The sequence below is a fragment of the Tinamus guttatus genome, unplaced genomic scaffold (genome assembly GCF_059628265.1).
Source record: "Tinamus guttatus ecotype Peru unplaced genomic scaffold, ASM5962826v1 Tinamus_guttatus_pri_ptg000356l, whole genome shotgun sequence".
Classification (NCBI taxonomy): domain Eukaryota; kingdom Metazoa; phylum Chordata; class Aves; order Tinamiformes; family Tinamidae; genus Tinamus; species Tinamus guttatus.
In genome coordinates this window covers 574,914-591,437 of record NW_028288890.1, presented here as the reverse complement: position 1 = coordinate 591,437, position 16,524 = coordinate 574,914, and the positions used below count along the sequence as shown (strand labels likewise).

At 47.6% G+C, this 16,524-nt stretch overlaps 2 protein-coding genes across 2 annotated transcripts; one reads left to right on the top strand and one right to left on the bottom strand.

Annotated features, from left to right (window-relative positions):
* The first annotated feature begins 2,981 nt into the window (after positions 1-2,981).
* On the top strand, positions 2,982-9,788 carry SERPINF1 (serpin family F member 1). The gene is made up of 8 exons (XM_010228483.2): positions 2,982-3,043; positions 5,372-5,457; positions 5,848-6,049; positions 6,125-6,280; positions 7,065-7,268; positions 8,055-8,197; positions 8,797-9,007; positions 9,387-9,788. Exons 2-8 carry the CDS (start codon positions 5,380-5,382, stop codon positions 9,644-9,646), a joined length of 1,254 nt encoding a protein of 417 aa, XP_010226785.2. The 5' UTR covers positions 2,982-3,043; positions 5,372-5,379; the 3' UTR covers positions 9,647-9,788.
* A 523-nt stretch (positions 9,789-10,311) lies between these two features.
* Positions 10,312-16,464, bottom strand: SMYD4 (SET and MYND domain containing 4). Its single transcript, XM_088530024.1, has 10 exons — positions 16,334-16,464; positions 16,113-16,263; positions 15,661-15,750; positions 14,052-15,219; positions 13,553-13,735; positions 13,084-13,250; positions 12,242-12,374; positions 11,719-11,835; positions 11,307-11,430; positions 10,312-10,633 (listed from the first exon to the last, which is right to left on the bottom strand). Exons 1-10 carry the CDS (start codon positions 16,462-16,464, stop codon positions 10,483-10,485), a joined length of 2,415 nt encoding a protein of 804 aa, XP_088386150.1. The 3' UTR covers positions 10,312-10,482.
* Between the last annotated feature and the right edge of the window lie 60 nt (positions 16,465-16,524).

Sequence of the window (16,524 nt, the reverse complement as noted above, 5' to 3'; positions counted from 1 at the left end):
GCAGAGAAAGGAAACAGGCAACCAGCTTGACTGGGTGCAAAGATTAGGGAGGAAAAAAGAGTCTGGACCTGAAACACGCAGACAGGAGGGGATCTTGAGGAGGATCAGATCTTTGCTGATCACAGAGGACAAAAAGAGATGTAGGGTGAAAGGGATTATCAGTAAAGACTCTCTAAAGACCGAGGCCAGACAGCTTTGGCCATCTGGGCTGAAGAATGGGGAAGAAACCCTTCAAAGGGCTTTGGGGTAAGGGCCTAATTCTTTGAATTAGGAAATGAGCTCCATGGAAGAGGGATTGGGAGGGTATTTGGCCTACGAACATTAATGCATTAGTACACAAGGATGTGACAAACCTTTATCTTCCTGTGGGGCAAAAACTGGGTCTTGCTGTGATGCCTGTCTTCCTCCTGGGATGCTCCGGGTGTGCAGCACAATGTTACAGACAACTGGGATTGCTGCAGGGGAGGCACAGGCAGACTGGGTTGCCTGTAGCTGGACGTCACTACTTTTGCATTCCGGTAAATTTTGCATTCTGGTAAATGGCAATTTCTGGTAAAAACTTCAGTTTTGTATGAGGGAATCCTCATTCTGATGTGCACATCTGGAATAAGCTACTGTGAATGACTCCGGGCAGCCCTCCACCTCACCAAAGGATCCATACATCTGCAAACATCAGTCTAACTCACCACAGCCTGCTGCGCTGCAGCTATTTCTGTGCAAAACAAGCGCTGTCCATAGCACATTCTGCTTCAGAACTTGCTGCTTCTGAGGAAAAAGAAAATCGGTGATCTATTTTTGTGAAATAACAGTGACAGAGCCCCGGGGCCGTCCTGCTGGCAGCGTTTTCCTTGCTCGGGAAGGCGGCCTTCCCGCGCAGGCAGGCGCAGCAGGCAGAGCTCCCGGGAGCCTCCGTGCCTGCAGAGCCTGCACCATCTGCTGGAACAGCAGGACTGAGTCACTAACCACGAATTTCGGGGGCAAAGGAGACTTTGGGGAAGAAAAAGTCCTGGCTCAAGCCTGCAATTACACATTTCTTGCAGTCTAAAAGGGGAAAATGGCTAAAGATATACCCACCCCTGCGACCAACGCCACGACATGTACCCTTCAAAAAGAGGGTCTAATTACAGGGCCACGTAATTTAACAAGCAAACCCACAAGAATGCAAACCTACTACAAGGGCACAGCTCTAGCCCACAGGGAACATTTCAGCTGTTTTATTTATACAGATTCATTCCTAACATTTAGAAATACCATGCCGTGCTTTAGGTAAGTCCTACTTTGGCTACTGCAACCTCAGCTCTAATCTTCCCAAATTCAACTTTGTTGAACTGCATCCTGTCCCAAATTTGAAGCACAAATCTTCCTCTAGGAACTCTTTTTTTTGTTGTTTTTTTCTTTTTTTTCCCCCTTCATTCTCCATTCCCTAAACAGCTTGGTTCTTATTTCCTGTCTTCCTTTTCTGCCATCCTTCCTCCTCTCCTCCTCCTAGTTATTCTTGTGAAAATATTAATATTAATCAACATACAGCAGCCCTCTGTGACTGTATCTTGCTCAACAAATTATCCGTTACACCAACCTTAAGACACTTTTCGCTCCACTGACTCTCCAAAAGAAGCAGCTTGTAAAATGCAAAGTAATATTAATATCTCTGCTCAGGCATTTTCACTTTGCCTTGCTCAGCCTTCATTTTGATTCAGCTCCATTCTGAACAGACATGACAAGGGGCCTTGCTCTGTGACTTAATCTGCATCATTGGGTGAAAATATCAAATATTTCTCAATATCTTTAGTATCAGAAGTATTTTGTCTTACTAAAGCAAATTCATATGAATGTCATCCAGAACTTCCATAGCAAAAAGCCAGGCACTGTTCAGACAGCATATGGCCTGCTATCCTGAACCTAAACCAAAACCATAAAGTATCCATAAAATGGTATCGATTTAAAGCCTTACATCTAACTCGACATATAGCACGCTGTTTGAGGGATGTGCTCTATGTATAGGAACAAAACTTGCTTTACACTATAATAAAGGTCTATACAGCTTTCACTAAGACTTAAATAGCTTAAAACTAAACCTTTATTTAAACTGATCAGGTTTCAGGTTTCATTTGAAGGTACAGATAGGATGTAGAAACTCCTGCAATGGCCTTTCCTTAAAGGACACATTAATTCCAAAAATAATGTATCAAAAAGAGAAGACTGTATCGCCACAGGTAACACCCCTGCTCTCAGGCACGTGGTGCAGGACTAACAAATACCAACATCCTTCTGCAGACGATTTCTCACGAAACAAGCAGAGAAACAGTTGGGAGTGGAGCTGTTACTCTTCTTATTGAGCAAGCATCACCTCCAGAGCCCTGGCTGATCGGAAAGCAGCCTCGCTGGCTGCTTCTCCTGCTTCCAAACACAGCAGCTCACGGTTCTCCAAAGCCAGCTCTTCCTCCTAGCCGAGGGACCACACAAGCTAAGTGAGAGCATGCAGGAATTACTCTTCCTAACCTCCTTCCTTCATCCCTTTTGCTAAGGCCACTTGCATTAAGCACTTCTTGGCACTGGCTAGAATCACTTCTGAATAGCTGCCCCTCAACTGCAGCTGAACCCTTTAGAAGTCACTCAGTAAAATCTTAAAATGCAGTCGTATAAATAGCACTGTTAACAACACGTCTGGGACAGAAGCCATTCCCTCCTGGGACAAACCCTGGGCGAAACTGGAGGGATCCAAGGCTTGCTCAAACACAGCGGACCGACCGCTTGGCTCCCAGTCCCGGGTTTTAACCGCTCCGCTGCCCCGGTCGCACGGAGCGCGTTGGATTGGGAAGCCAGGGTTAAAAAAGCTAGTAGCAATTTAGTGCCTGCAGTGCCGAAAATGGGAGCAGAGCTCTTTAAGAGAGCCCTGGGAAGCTGTAACCTGAAGCCTGCGAAGGCTGGGCTGGGGCAGGCAGCAAAAAGCAGATGTGGCTGCACCGAAGCCGCACTTGTCCCCGCGCTGTCCCCGCGTCGCCCCGGTGCGAAGCCACACGGCCCTGGCCAGCAGGAGCCCGAGGTAAGGGCGGCCCCGGCTGCTTCCACGGAGCTTTCGGAGAGCCCGCGGAGACGGGAGCGCCAGGAGGGCGCAGGGATGAGGCTGGGGACCTGGCACCTGGGCAAGCGGGTCTAACGCAGGTGACGAGGGGTGAGAGCGGCACCAAAGGAAGGATCTGCCCAAGGGCTGGGAGCCCCCCTTGTTGCTCGCAGGGGAGATGCATGTTTGGGAGCTGCAGCAGCGTTTTGCCCTCCTAGCAGCTCTGAGGAGGTCTTCTCTTTGCACCGGTAACGCTTTGGGTCAAGACTAACTCGAATGCCCTAGACTAGATGCTTCGGAAGTAGTTGGCGCTGCAGGACAGAGCAATCAGAGAGAGCAAGTCTGAAATCGTGGGTGATGTTTTATAGCACCTCCTGAACAAAAAGCATTTATAAATTGAGGCTTTTAGCACTGTTAATGGACAGCAAAATATTCCACCTTGTACCTGCAGGGCTTACACCAGACAACTCCCAGGCTTCTTCTCAGCTCATTTCTCTAAGCTCTATTCCTGACTGCAGCATCACACGCTGCAGGCTGCTGCTCCATCCCTTCTTTTTAAAGACTGCTACAGATTTTAGTATCATGCCTGAAACCATCCCACCTCTACTCCAACCAAATTCTTTGCTCTCTGCAGTTTTGGCTGTGTGCTCAGAGACGCGCAAATGGAATCCAGATGTTCAGGCCCATTCAAATGCAAAAGGCTTTGTCTTTCTAAAATGGAAATTGCTTTTTGGCAAAGTCTGAGAAATATGAAGCTGGTGACAGTGCTGGCAAAAACAATACAAATCTGGGAATCCAATCTCCGCTTATACTCCCAGGAGCTCAGGCTATTGGAAGCAGAGGTTGTGTCCAGCTCTTTTTTTTACAGGAAAGGCTACACTCCATGGAAAACTTCATCTCCAAACGAGACTGGCCCCAACCTCTTCCACTCATGATGCTTCCTGCAGGCACCCTCAAAGTCCTATCAAAGATCTCCTTCACCCAGGCTCTTGCAGGGCTTCTGTCATCTCTGTTTCAGCATGCTGGCTACGTGTTTTAAAACTATGCAATGAGATATGCTCAGTCTCTACATCGCATCCATATCACCAAACATGTCAGTGTGTTGCAGCATAGTAAAACCTCTCGATGTGCCTCTTCTCTACCAGGACACCCCATCTACGTAGAGCCTAGGGCAGCAGGAGGTTGCTAAAATCTCCCGTGATAGCTTTTTCTCTAAAGCAGGACTATCTGCCAAAGAAAAGGGTCTCCATAGAGAAACAAGCAGCAAACTCCCTTTCACTGAACTGAAACTTCACCCTGATCAGGCTGCTTCTAGAGCTGTGGCCCTTGTAGCCACGTGGCTTTATTTCTACCAACAGGGATGTTTTCTTTACAGCTGCAGCTAATCTGAAACACATGTTTTTTTCTCCTGCTTCACTGGATGCCTGAATCACAGGGGTTAGTTAAATACAAACCTCTTCCTTTAATTTCTGGGAATCTACAAACATTGCTTCAGCCCAGCCTCGGTGGCGGCTGTTCTCAGGGGCATGACACTTCTGCAGCAGCTCTCATTTAGCCAGGGTGAAACTGGGCTACACACTGCCCTTTGCACCAGGCAGATCAGTCTGGAAGGGTCACATATGCCAACACAGGAGGGATTAGAACTGGATTCTACAGAAGAAAAGGCTTATCAGCTTTGAGGAGCTTGGTGCTTTCTTCCCTTGTCCCCCTTAGAAATGTTGAATGAGGCAAGCTCTGCCTTTCACCTCCTCTCTAGATCTGACCCGGTGTAAGGCATTACCTCCAGACTCTTTCCTCACTCTGTTTTTAGAGAAAGCTTCTACTGCCACTTTTTATAAGAGGCAAAAGAATCCTACAGATTGTATGGCCTTCCATGCACATGCAGACAAAAGAAACATGGCAAAGTACAGCCCCAAGCAGGTAGCCAGTTACCTTTGTCTTCTCCCCCATTCAACATTCTAGATTTGCTACTTTCCAGGGATACTGAAATTTTGAATTTTAAGGTAAAACTCAAAACGTCAGCAGTAGATTGGGCCACGCATCTGCTTTTGTGCCTAGGCTCACTCAAGCACCTGTGCTGGTCCCATTCTCAAAGGCATCAGGGCCAGGCTGATGAATACATCAAGCTACAGAAGAAGAAGAAAACCCAGCTGAGATCAGGTGCATCTTTCAGACCATTGCCACAACCAGGAGGGGCAAGCAGCAGCATCCATCACTGCAGTTCCTGTCAAAACTAGCTGCAGCAAGCAGTAGTTGCAGAGACATTTTCACTTCTGTTATTCAAACTCACTCTGTCATGTTGCTCTCTAGGTTCAGGCATGCAGATTCCAGCGATTCTCCTCTTCCTGGGTCTCCTAATTGTCCCAAGCAGATCCCAGAACTCAGTTGCTGGGCAGGTGAGTAGGACGTAACAGCAGAGAGCAAGGAAAGATCCTTGGAGCAGGTAAATTAATTTTATAAGTCTTATGAAAACATTAAGAACTATCCTCCTAGGTTAGCAGGGTTTTATTTAGCAACATAAGAGTAACCCCTGCTTCACCTACATAAAACCCACAGCAATGGGTTTTTATGAGGGGATGGCCGTGAAGCAGAAACAGTGGCTTCCAATCCAAACACTGCCTTCATCTTTATTGGAACATTTTTAAAGTGAAGCTGCTATTCTACTGTCCCCTATCAGTGAGATCATAAGAGAACCTCTGTAGACTGGTTGCCTTTGAGATGCTCATCATATCTGTGCCTGTCTCTGTAAAGAGAGAGACTAAACCAAGCGCTTCCCTGCCTGCCAGGGCTCTGCCCCTGCCGATGGAGGCAACGCGGGCGACGCCGAAGAGGAAGATCCCTTCTACAAGAGCCCCGTGAACAAGCTGGCAGCTGCGGTCTCCAACTTTGGCTATGACTTGTACCGGCAGCAGTCGAGCAGGACGGCCACGGCCAACGTGCTGCTGTCCCCGTTCAGCCTGGCCACCGCGCTCTCCGGCCTCTCCCTGGGTGAGTCCCTGCCCTCTCCTCACGCGCTGCCGGGGCTCAAAGGGCCTTCGCTCACGTTATCCTGGTCGTTGGCAGGCGCCGGGGAGCGGACGGAGGACGTGATTTCCCGTGCTCTCTTCTACGACCTGCTCAACAAAGCTGAAGTCCACAACACCTACAAGGACCTGCTGACCAGTGTCAGCGCGCCGGAGAAGGGCCTGAGAAGTGCCTCCCGTATCATCCTGGAAAAAAGTAAATGTCCTTCCTCCCCTCTATCAAAATCTACCTCAATAACTAGCAGCAGGTAGAACACAGTCAAGAGAAAGCACAGTAACAGCTCGGGGTCTGACATCCTGCTGAGCCTGGAAGCAGGCAGCACATGGAATGCAGTTGCTGCTCCAGATAAAGCCTGGAAAGTTTGCGTGCATATAAATAAAAGATCAGGCTTATGTGCCAAAAGACACTGGAGACGGCAACTAGCATTGCAGAAGGCCTCAAGAAAGCCTGCTGTGAGGGTTTTACTTGTGCTCTAGGGTTTCCTGGCAGGTATTGCCAACTCCCAGGAATCACAAACTGCATTTTCTAACTGTGATAGTGTTCAGCTGTATTCCTTTGTTTAAATTCTTACAGGAGTATTCAGAATGACTGTTTTGGGGATGCATCGAGTATCTGAGAAAGCAAAGAGCTGTATTTTGGCTGGTTAACTTGCTGGTTTCAAGAAGCTGAGTAAGCTGCACTCATACAGAGCATCAAAGGAGGAGGAAAGGCTGTTATAGAAATAGCTGTGTCCCAGCCTTCTGCTTCTATCTCCCATCTTTACTTCTCAGGAGAGGGTTTTCCTATATTCCAGCACCATTGGTTATAGGACTGCTGCCTCCATGCATTTTCAGTCATTCTTCTTCAAAGCAAGTGTCTATACACACAGCCATAGATCTGGTTGTGAGAGAGCTGCTGCAAGGCCTGCGATTGCAAGCCACAGTCTTCAGCTCATTTTGATATGAGAACTGGCTGCAATATTGATGTTTTTATTCCCCAGGACTGCGGATGAAGCCCGGTTTTCCCAGCCAGTTGGAGAAGTCCTACAAAATGCGGCTGAGGACACTCAGTGGCAATTCCCAGTTAGATCTCCAAGAGATCAACAACTGGGTACGGCAGCAGACGAAGGGGAGGATTATGCGGTTTATGAAAGAGATGCCCTCGGATGTCAGTATTCTCCTTGCTGGAGCTGCCTACTTCAAAGGTAAGAACCTTGTGTACTTCATTGCTCCATTAAGCTTGTATTAGAAGGGATGCGATTTCAGTGCCAACAAACCAGTGCCAAAGAGACAAAGTATCAGAAGAATGTCGTGGAATGCAGGTATGAAGTATTTGTTCAATAAACTACAGGAAATGCAGGCTATCTGAACACGCAATAGTTCTCAAAGAAGGAGTTATTACTGCTAGAAAGGCGAGTCGAGCTGTTTGCAGTAAAAGTCCAAGCTTGTAAAGCTCAATGGCAAGAGAGACAATACTACCACGTGGGGAAGGCACAGCTGTAAAGACTGCACTGAGCTTGAGTACCGCTGCGGAGGGCACGGAGGGCTACACTAGAGAGCTGTTCCAGAACATGCTGTAATCTAGTATCACGCAAGTGGGTGTCCCGGAGAATTATCACTTAGAGACAGCAAGCAAAACACAAAGGGTGGGGAGAGAAGCACTTCGTGTGCATTGACACAGTTGTTACCCTTTAAAATAGTTTTGTAATTACATAAATAGACATCAGCTTCCCAAATGCTACTCCACCCATATGCCGGCTTGATATTTTTATTTCCCACTTAGTCAATTCTCACATGGAAAAGGGAGGCCTAAGAGTGGCAATAGATCAATAGGTCCAATCAGTTATTCCCATCTCAACCATCATTCAGTTATGCCTCAGCTCCTAAAGCACAAATATTGCATATATAAAGCACAAGATGACTCAACCAGACACATCTCTGGTTTTGCATGCTATTATTCCAGAAGATCCTCTGTTTGGTTTTTTCAACAGGGACATGGGGAACCAAGTTTGACACCAAGAAGACTGCTCTGAAGGACTTCCATCTGGATGAGGACAGAACTGTGAAGGTGTCCATGATGTCAGACCCCAAAGCCATCCTGCGATATGGTTTTGACTCGGAACTCAACTGCAAGGTCAGATAGCAAATATTGCATAAGATCTCCTAACCTACTGGGGAACAGGCTTAGCTACACTTAACCTGTTAACCCATTCCAGAAAAAAACCCCTGCTCTTCCCATCAAAGTAGCTTTATGATCCCTGACTTTGAAAGTCTGATTCTTCCTAGAATATTTTACTTTTTCAGTGACCTTTTGACAAGCAGAGTCCTACTCACTTGCACTGCTCTAACTAAAGCTGGGCAAGAAGGGTTGGGCACACTTCCCAAAACTTTTCAATTTCTACCTCTTTCAACAAATCTTTCACTGTAGCATGAGCTCAGAAGAAGGTGTTCCAGCTGAGAATCCCCCAAAGCAATACTGCAGCTCACTACAGGATTCAACAGGTGAGGGAAAGCTTTTGCCATGTAATAGCAGAAAGGGTGCAGCACTGCTTGATGAAAGCCTGGCCATCAGCAAGGTCAGGAAACATAATATGCAGTAAAAACAAACAGGGGAGAAGACAAGATACACAGCAGGAATGGCTAAGCAGGCAATCAAGATTCAGTCCTGTGCTGGGAGGGTAAAAACTGTTTACTATGGATATGATTCTTTCTTATTTCTGACTGGCTTTCCAGATTGCTCAGCTGCCACTGACAGGGGGAGTCAGTGCCATGTTCTTCCTGCCCACGAAGGTGACTCAGAATATGACTCTGATTGAGGAGAGTCTCACTTCTGAGTTTGTCCATGATGTAGACAAGGAGCTGAAGACAGTCCATGCTGTGCTAAGCTTGCCCAAACTACGGATGAACTATGAAGAGGCACTTGGCAACACTCTAAAGGAAACAAGTACGTGCATCAACTCCCTCTACAGACTGCTGGGGCTCAGAGCAGTGAGCAAGTTGCTTCCTGATCTCAGAAAAACGTGAAATTGCTGGATTATTAGTTAGCTTGGTTCTGCTGTCAGTACGTAGAGACTTCACTGGCAACTAAACCTCTTTCATACAAGTCCCCTTAACTTTTTATCAGATCTGTCCTCAAAGTTTATACAATCTTTCTGAGATCAAGGAGGAGAAGCTCAGTATAAGCAGATATAATCTGCTTCTCACTGTTACCACCAATGAGCTTTGAGCAGCACTGTGTCCTCCTGGATCACAGCACTGGCAGTACCATTCCCTCAACCCACATCTATGTTTTTAGCTAATAGAATTCTCTTTCTTCCCTCCAGGGCTCCAGTCACTTTTCACAACCCCTGATTTCACCAAGATTTCTTCCAAGCCAATTAAGCTATCTCATGTGCAACACAAGGCAATTCTGGAGCTTAGCGAGGATGGGGCAAGTTCAACACCAAACGCTGGGGCAAACGCTGCTCGTCTGACCTTCCCCATAGAGTATCATGTGGACAGACCTTTTATTCTTGTGCTGCGAGATGATACCACTGGAACCCTACTCTTTATTGGCAAGATTCTGGACCCCAGGAGCATTTAGAGCCCTTCACAGTAGTCTGCAATGGTGGGGCCCAAGTGGAAAGGGTGGTATTGGAGGGATACTGGCTCCCTGCTCTGCTGCACAAAGACACAACTTGCAAATCTTATGCCTTCATGCTGCAATAAAAGAGCTTTTGCCATTATTTTCAGTGAGTCCCGGTACTCTCCCTTGAAACACTGCCCTATGCCATGTGCCTTCATACACCTATTTTCCACAGACTGAGCCATAGCTGTTTATGCAAACCTCAGCCTGGTGTATACTGCATTTTCCCCTCTCCTGCCTTCCAAGCCAAAGCCAATTCTGTTCATATTGAATTCCTCCTTGCTCACAGGTCTGCTCTGGTAGCCTTTCAACTTCTGAAGCATCTCCTTTGCTCAGCTTGTAAGTTTATATTTCCCAGACTGCTCCCTTGTCCATTCCAACCTTCATGCTGGCAAGAATGCAAGTGCTGACTGGTAGGCAAATGCTTCATAGTGTTAGAATAAAGGGCAATGCACCCTGGAAAACTTCTTGTTCAAGACCAGCAGCCTACCACACACAGAATATTCACACCTCTAAAAACACACACACGCACTCACAGACATCTCAAATATTTCCTTCTAATGTGCACACAGAAACTCTATACAATAGCATCCATTTCCACTCTACTACTCAGACTCCTCATATTTGAGCTGGAATTTGAATTTTATTTACAACAGTCTCACTAAAGACCATTTCAGAGTTCACTCAAGTTGCTTTTACGCATGATTTTCCAGCTTGTACTACATGACTGCCTTACCACATGAAGCTTAGCTCTGATGAAAGATAAGCATCGCAGCTTTCTTTGATAAGGAATTTTAAGTCCTCTGAAGGATGCTTCTGGGAAGCTCTAGCAGGCAGGTCTTCATCTCTTTTAGTTCCTGGATCTGAGTACTCTGAGGACCACAGTGCACTGACAAAATCTCTTCTGCTCTTTGAATTGTGCTCAGCGCTTCAGAAACAGAAAATCTGAAATAGGAAAAGAGTAAGAACAGAATATATGAGATACTGAACTCAGCTCCTTTAATTTCCCCAATAAAACACTAAGCCTGTTCATGGTTATAGATCCTACCCTCCACTGCCTTTCAGCATCGGGCAAATACCACTTTAGCTTCCAAGAGATGATGGGGAAAAAGGGTAGCCAATGGACAAAACTCAAGATATTCTTTGAGTATAAATATTCACTCCTGCCTCTCTGCAGTTCCCAGCAAAAATTTAGACAGTTAAAACATGTTATTAGAAGATTGCTGGAATATTCTCTTGCTCAGAAAGGGGCAAAAGAGCAATATGTTTTAATTCCCCTTTTAAAAAGATGTCAACAATATTGTAGGTATAAATGCCAAAAGGTGATTTGTTATCAGAATAAAACAATAGGACAGGGAATAAACAGAGACAGAAAGTAAAAAGGATGGACAGGCACAGGCACAAAACCAGGTCCAAGAGAGAGATCATAAGACAGAAGCAAACCTCATTGGCCCACTTATTGAACTTGTACTTGTGGAAGGGACAACTTTTGTACTTGTGCCAGACTGCCCAGGAGACTTGGGACACACTAGAAAGTGTCAAGGACAAACTGCCATGACACTGTGTCAGACACACAGGAGTGGTGCAGAGAAGAGATGGAGAATGAAGGCAAATTTACCCATTGAAGAGAATTTGTGCCAGCTTGAAGAGTTCGTGCCCCATTTCCACACTCGATGGCCCATGATGTATTTCCACGATCCGAATACTGCTCTGCAGGTGCCTGGCTGCTTCTTGCCACTTCCCTGATGGAACAACAAAAACAAAACGCAATAAAAGAGCAATAAATACTTTATAGAACTACTGTCACCCAAAGAGTTTGACAGCACTATTCCAAACATGGTGAAGTATGTCTACAGCATTACTGGAAGGCTGCTGTCCTCACGCAAGGACACAGAAACCAGGAGGACATGAGATCACTCTGTTGTTCTTTGCCTGCTGGGAAAGAAGTTTGGCTAAAGCAGTCTGAGAGTCCTGATGTCAAAGCTGGAGAAAACTAAAGACAAGCTTAAGGAAGAAGGTAAAAACCATACCAAGAGTAGCATAGACCTGTGCCAGATGATCCTCCATCTCTCCCATCAGCAAATGCTCTGGAGATAGGAAGTTCCCAGCATCTGACTGACACTTCAGGAGCATTTTGATGGCCCGATCTACAAAACAAGGTATAAAATTAATCTTGCTGGCCACTCGCCAGCTTGCCACGATCCATTTTCATTGTTGCATCTTACAAAATTAGATTTGGACTCAGTTAAGATTTTATATCTATTTCCTCTGCAGTTCTGCTTATTCTCACACAATGTCAGCCAGATAGAGTCCAGAAAACAAGGTCCAGGTATTAATCCAACATTACCCTGAGTTCTTTTAGTGACTATGGAAGAGTGTGTGACATGAATCAATACCCAGATCAGAAAACCTAAAGCTCAGCTCCCAAGGGACTGCAGACTTCAAGCCAGAAGACCCCAATTTTGTAGACAACAGTGCCATCTCATGGTGGGACCAGATCTCCCAATGTGTCCTTATTAGCTGCTGACCTTAAAGCAGAAAATCGAGCCTTACCACTCTTGTTGTCACTTAGCAGTTTTGATGCTTTCTTGATTCGTTGCTGAAGGTCCCACAGGCGTTGTGACAGGCTCTCTCTGCTGACTGAGAGTGCACAAGCTTCGTTTGAACAACACAGTGTGTCTTCCCCCTGTGGAAGTCATTCCGGTTCAAGATCAGCTCAAAGTTTCTTTTCAGTATCTGTATTGTAGTATAGAGCTGCTACTTAGTTCCTTAGTTGTATTTGTTAAATAAAGAGACTTGTTCATAAACTGCTATTAGACTGTTCATATTTAAGTCCCTGCGTATGCAGGGGGGTTGGACTAGATGATCTCTAGAGGTCCCTTCCAACCCTAAGCATTCTATGATTCTATGAAAAGAAACTTCCAGAAATGGCTATAATATGGGCCAATCTGAATTCACATAAGATTAAGCCAAAAAATGTCGTGAGGAACACACACAAAAAAGTACTTTCCCCATTTAACTCATGCTAGATGCTGCTTTCATTTACATTCCATGATGTGCAGCACCTGTGCATGCACATTCTGTTCTACACTTTGGATCTCCGTTTTTGTTTCCTAAACACCCTTACTACCCCAATCCACAGCCCTGAGACTCGGAGTTTCTTTCAGTAAGTTCAAAGGAATTTTAGCTCCTTGTTAAAAGCAGCATTTTCCCTATAGCACTGAAGACTGACATACAAGAACGTTTCAAGGAAGCTGCTGGAGAGCAATGAGACACTACCTTGATTCTGCAGGAGCTTTTTGTCTTCAGAGCAGAGGCCACAGACTCAGATTTTAACTGTGACCTTCCCAGAGAGCCAAATGTTACACACCCTGATGTTATACAGCTATAATTACCTGCATTGAAGCCTGACAGCTAGGGCAGCAGAATGAGTTTCTTATGGACACCAGACTCTTGTCATCAGACCCCAGCTCTTCGAGGCATGCCTGACAGTGACACTCAAAGAAATACTGCCTAAGAAGCTGTTGTCTCTCAGCAACCCTCATTCTGCATCGATCAGGCCCTGTAAAAGGAAGATAAGGAAGTGCTAAACAGGTACAATTCGTAACAACACACTAAAATCTATCCTTGTTATGGCTGAAACTAAATATACCATCTTTTGAAGAGGATTACACTGGAGACTGTGAAAGCAAAACAGTGGACTCTGGAGATAAGGTTTGGTTCTGATTATTTTTGACAAAGACTTCTATATATGCACAAGCTCTAACAACATTACACTTGAAATTACTATTCTGTTAGCAATCAGCCTGCAGGACAAGTGAAAGGATGGCTGTATCTTGAGACAGGTAAAGAGTTAAAACTCACCATAGCAATGAAAAATCTCTTGGCCCCTTGGGATTGGCTGTGATGCCCGGACGGTGGCAGCTGCCCCATTAAATGACACACTGACATTGGGACTGCATGAATGGTTCAGAAGGCTCAGGACAGGAAAGAAAGCTGTTGCCAGGCGCACCGGTTTCTTATTTACAACAGGATCATCTTCAGATCCTAAGGACAGAGGGAAAAACAAATATGTTGGGAAGGAAGGCTCAGTGACCCATCAAATGTAATTGAATGGGCACTGTACCCGATCACAGACATTAGCAGGAAAGTTTCAGGCATACTGTTGTAACGAAAAATAGCTGAATACCATCTAAATGCGTCCCAAAACCAAGAACAGGTAAGTGTAAACAGGACATCAAATTTTAAGAAAAACAAGTAGCTGTTCCAACCTGTAAAGGGAGCTTTTCACAAGTGCTGATTCAGTCTCTCTGCTTTCACACAAACAAGATGAACAAGGATAAGAGGAAAGGGTTTAACTTACCCAACTCTTGCATTACAGTGATGGCTTGAGCATTACACTGCAGCTGCAACACGTGCCTCAGCATTGCTTCTGCCATAATTTTCAACTGTGGAGACAGTTCATCAGACCCATTTTCACATGCTTTTGGTTTGACCCCATCCTCACATTCCTCTTGATTCAAGAGGGCAGCCTCTAGACCAGTTTCTTGTATCTTTTTGCACAGTGCTACAACGCTTAGCATGCAAAGGAACTTATGTTCTGGACTATGCTTCTCAGTATGTGGCAAAAGGTTAAACACAGCTTGGTAAGAACTCTGGTACTGACCATTGTCATTACAGCCAGGAATCAGAGGCTCTGCCTTCCCAGGAATACCAGCCCTAGGATTTGGTGCCTTGCTGAGACACTTACATCTTGCTTCAGGGTTATGAAGGTCCTTGTCATCATCACGGGACTGCTCCACCAGCCTGCTAACCTCTGCAAATCCTGCCAGCAGAACAGTCCTTAGGGCAACGTGGCAGAAGATCCCTAACGTGAGCAGCAGTGATCCCAAGGAGCACTCTGTCCTGTGGTATTGTTTCCACGCCAGATCTGCACAGTTTTGGCTGCAGTACTTGGCATAACTACATCCACTGCAGGGCACAGAGGCTACAAGCTGCTTCAGACAGTGGTGACAATAAAGATCTGCATTAGTGGCCTGAGTGTCCCATGTGGCTTCATCACTGTCAGGCAACAAAAGACTCTCCCCTGGGCAGAGAACACTCACAAAGGCCTCCTCTTTCAATAGATCCTGTCCCATCAAAATGTCCTGAGAGGCCACCAGGTGACGTCCTCTCTCTAAATCAAACTTCAAGCTCAGAGATGAAGATGTGCCTGAAATACTGTCATTCTCTTCCCAGATCTCCAATTCTCTTTGAATGGCATCATGTGCTTCTGACACAGGCTCTGGACAGTTCTCTTTCTCACGTATTTTATTCTTCAGCTGACTTATCTTTTTTAGCAGTGCCTGGTGTGCAGCGCTTGTCATAGTCTGATGCACGGTGATTTCATTTTCCACCGCACTGAGGGCCTCTGCTGCATCCTGTAACCTTCCCAAACACAGCAGACATTCAGCTTTCCGCAGCAAGACCTTGGGCAGCAGCTTATCTGGATAGCCATGACCTTGCGCCCTTGCAATATCTTCCAAACAAGCCTAGAAACAAAGATAAGGCCTTTGAAATGTACTTGAAAACCAGTTAGAACTTGTGCTCTTTTATCACCTCAAATCCAAGGCTCTATTTAAGATCATGTTGATCAGCAGATTCCCTCCCCATAACAAATAAGCGTGTGGTTGTTGGTCAAATAAGGATTCGCCAAGGAGAAAGGGGGTAATAATTCTTCAGAAATAGCTCTGTAACGAGGGAAGCTTTAAGTAAAGCTACAAGAACACGTCCTAGGAGCGCTCACCTCAAGCTCCACATGCAAGTGTAACACGGCTGTGCGCTGGGCGCTATGTCCCTAAGTGCTGCTTGGGCTCTCCTTTGGCCTCCCTCCTCCCCACATTGGGCAGGAGGCCCCAGTCCCATGCAGGGAGCGCAGACTCGCTCCGCGGGGACCGGGTCCTGAGCACCTCCGCTCGCCCGCGGCCGCTTACCTCGAAGTGCCCGAGGTGGAAGAGGGCGGCGGAGCGGTTGGCGAAGCACAGGGACACGTCGGGGCTGCCGGGACGCTCCAGGGACGCCGCCTGCGTGGAGCAGAGATGGGCTGGGGGGATCCCCTGCCAGGATCCCTGCAAGGGGATGCCCTGAGGCCTCCCGTGCCACCCCCACACACACACGCCGAGACGCGGCCCAGGACCCTCCTCACGGGATGTGACCCTGGAACCCCACCCCGCACTGGAGGCCTCATGAGGGCCCATAACCAACACCCCCCGCACCAAGGTCCAGCCCAGGACCCCCCTCACAAAGGGACCCCACAGGGAAAGGGCCTCCCCCCTCTGCTAGTGCCCCATGCCCCCTCATTGGGGACCCCCACAACCGGGCCCCACTGTGGCCCCCAGAGAACAGCCCGGCCCCCCTCACAAGGGAGGCCGCGTTTCCCGCCTACCTGCGAGTAGAGGCGCGCGGCCTCGCGGTACTCGCGGCGCCCGAAGCTCCTGTTGCCCTCCTCGCGGTAGCGGCGCGCGGCCGCCGGCTCCTTGCCCGCCCGCGCCCGCCGGCACAGCCGCCGCAGGGCCGCCGCCTCCGCCGCCTCGGGCCTGCAGGACACGGGCGTCACCGCCGCGCCTCGCCAGGCCGCCCCCCGCTCCGCTCCATGCCCTCGCTCACCTAAGGAGGCCGCAGCCCAGGCGCACCGCGTCGTGCAGCGGCGCCGCCGCCAGCCGCTCCCGCAGCGCCCGCGGCAGCGCGGCCCAGCACCGCGCGGCGACCGCCCGCCACTCCTCCGCCGGCAGCGCCATGGGCCCGCGCGGCTAATGGCAGCGCCCAGCAGCACCTGCACGGCGCTTCCGCCGTACAAT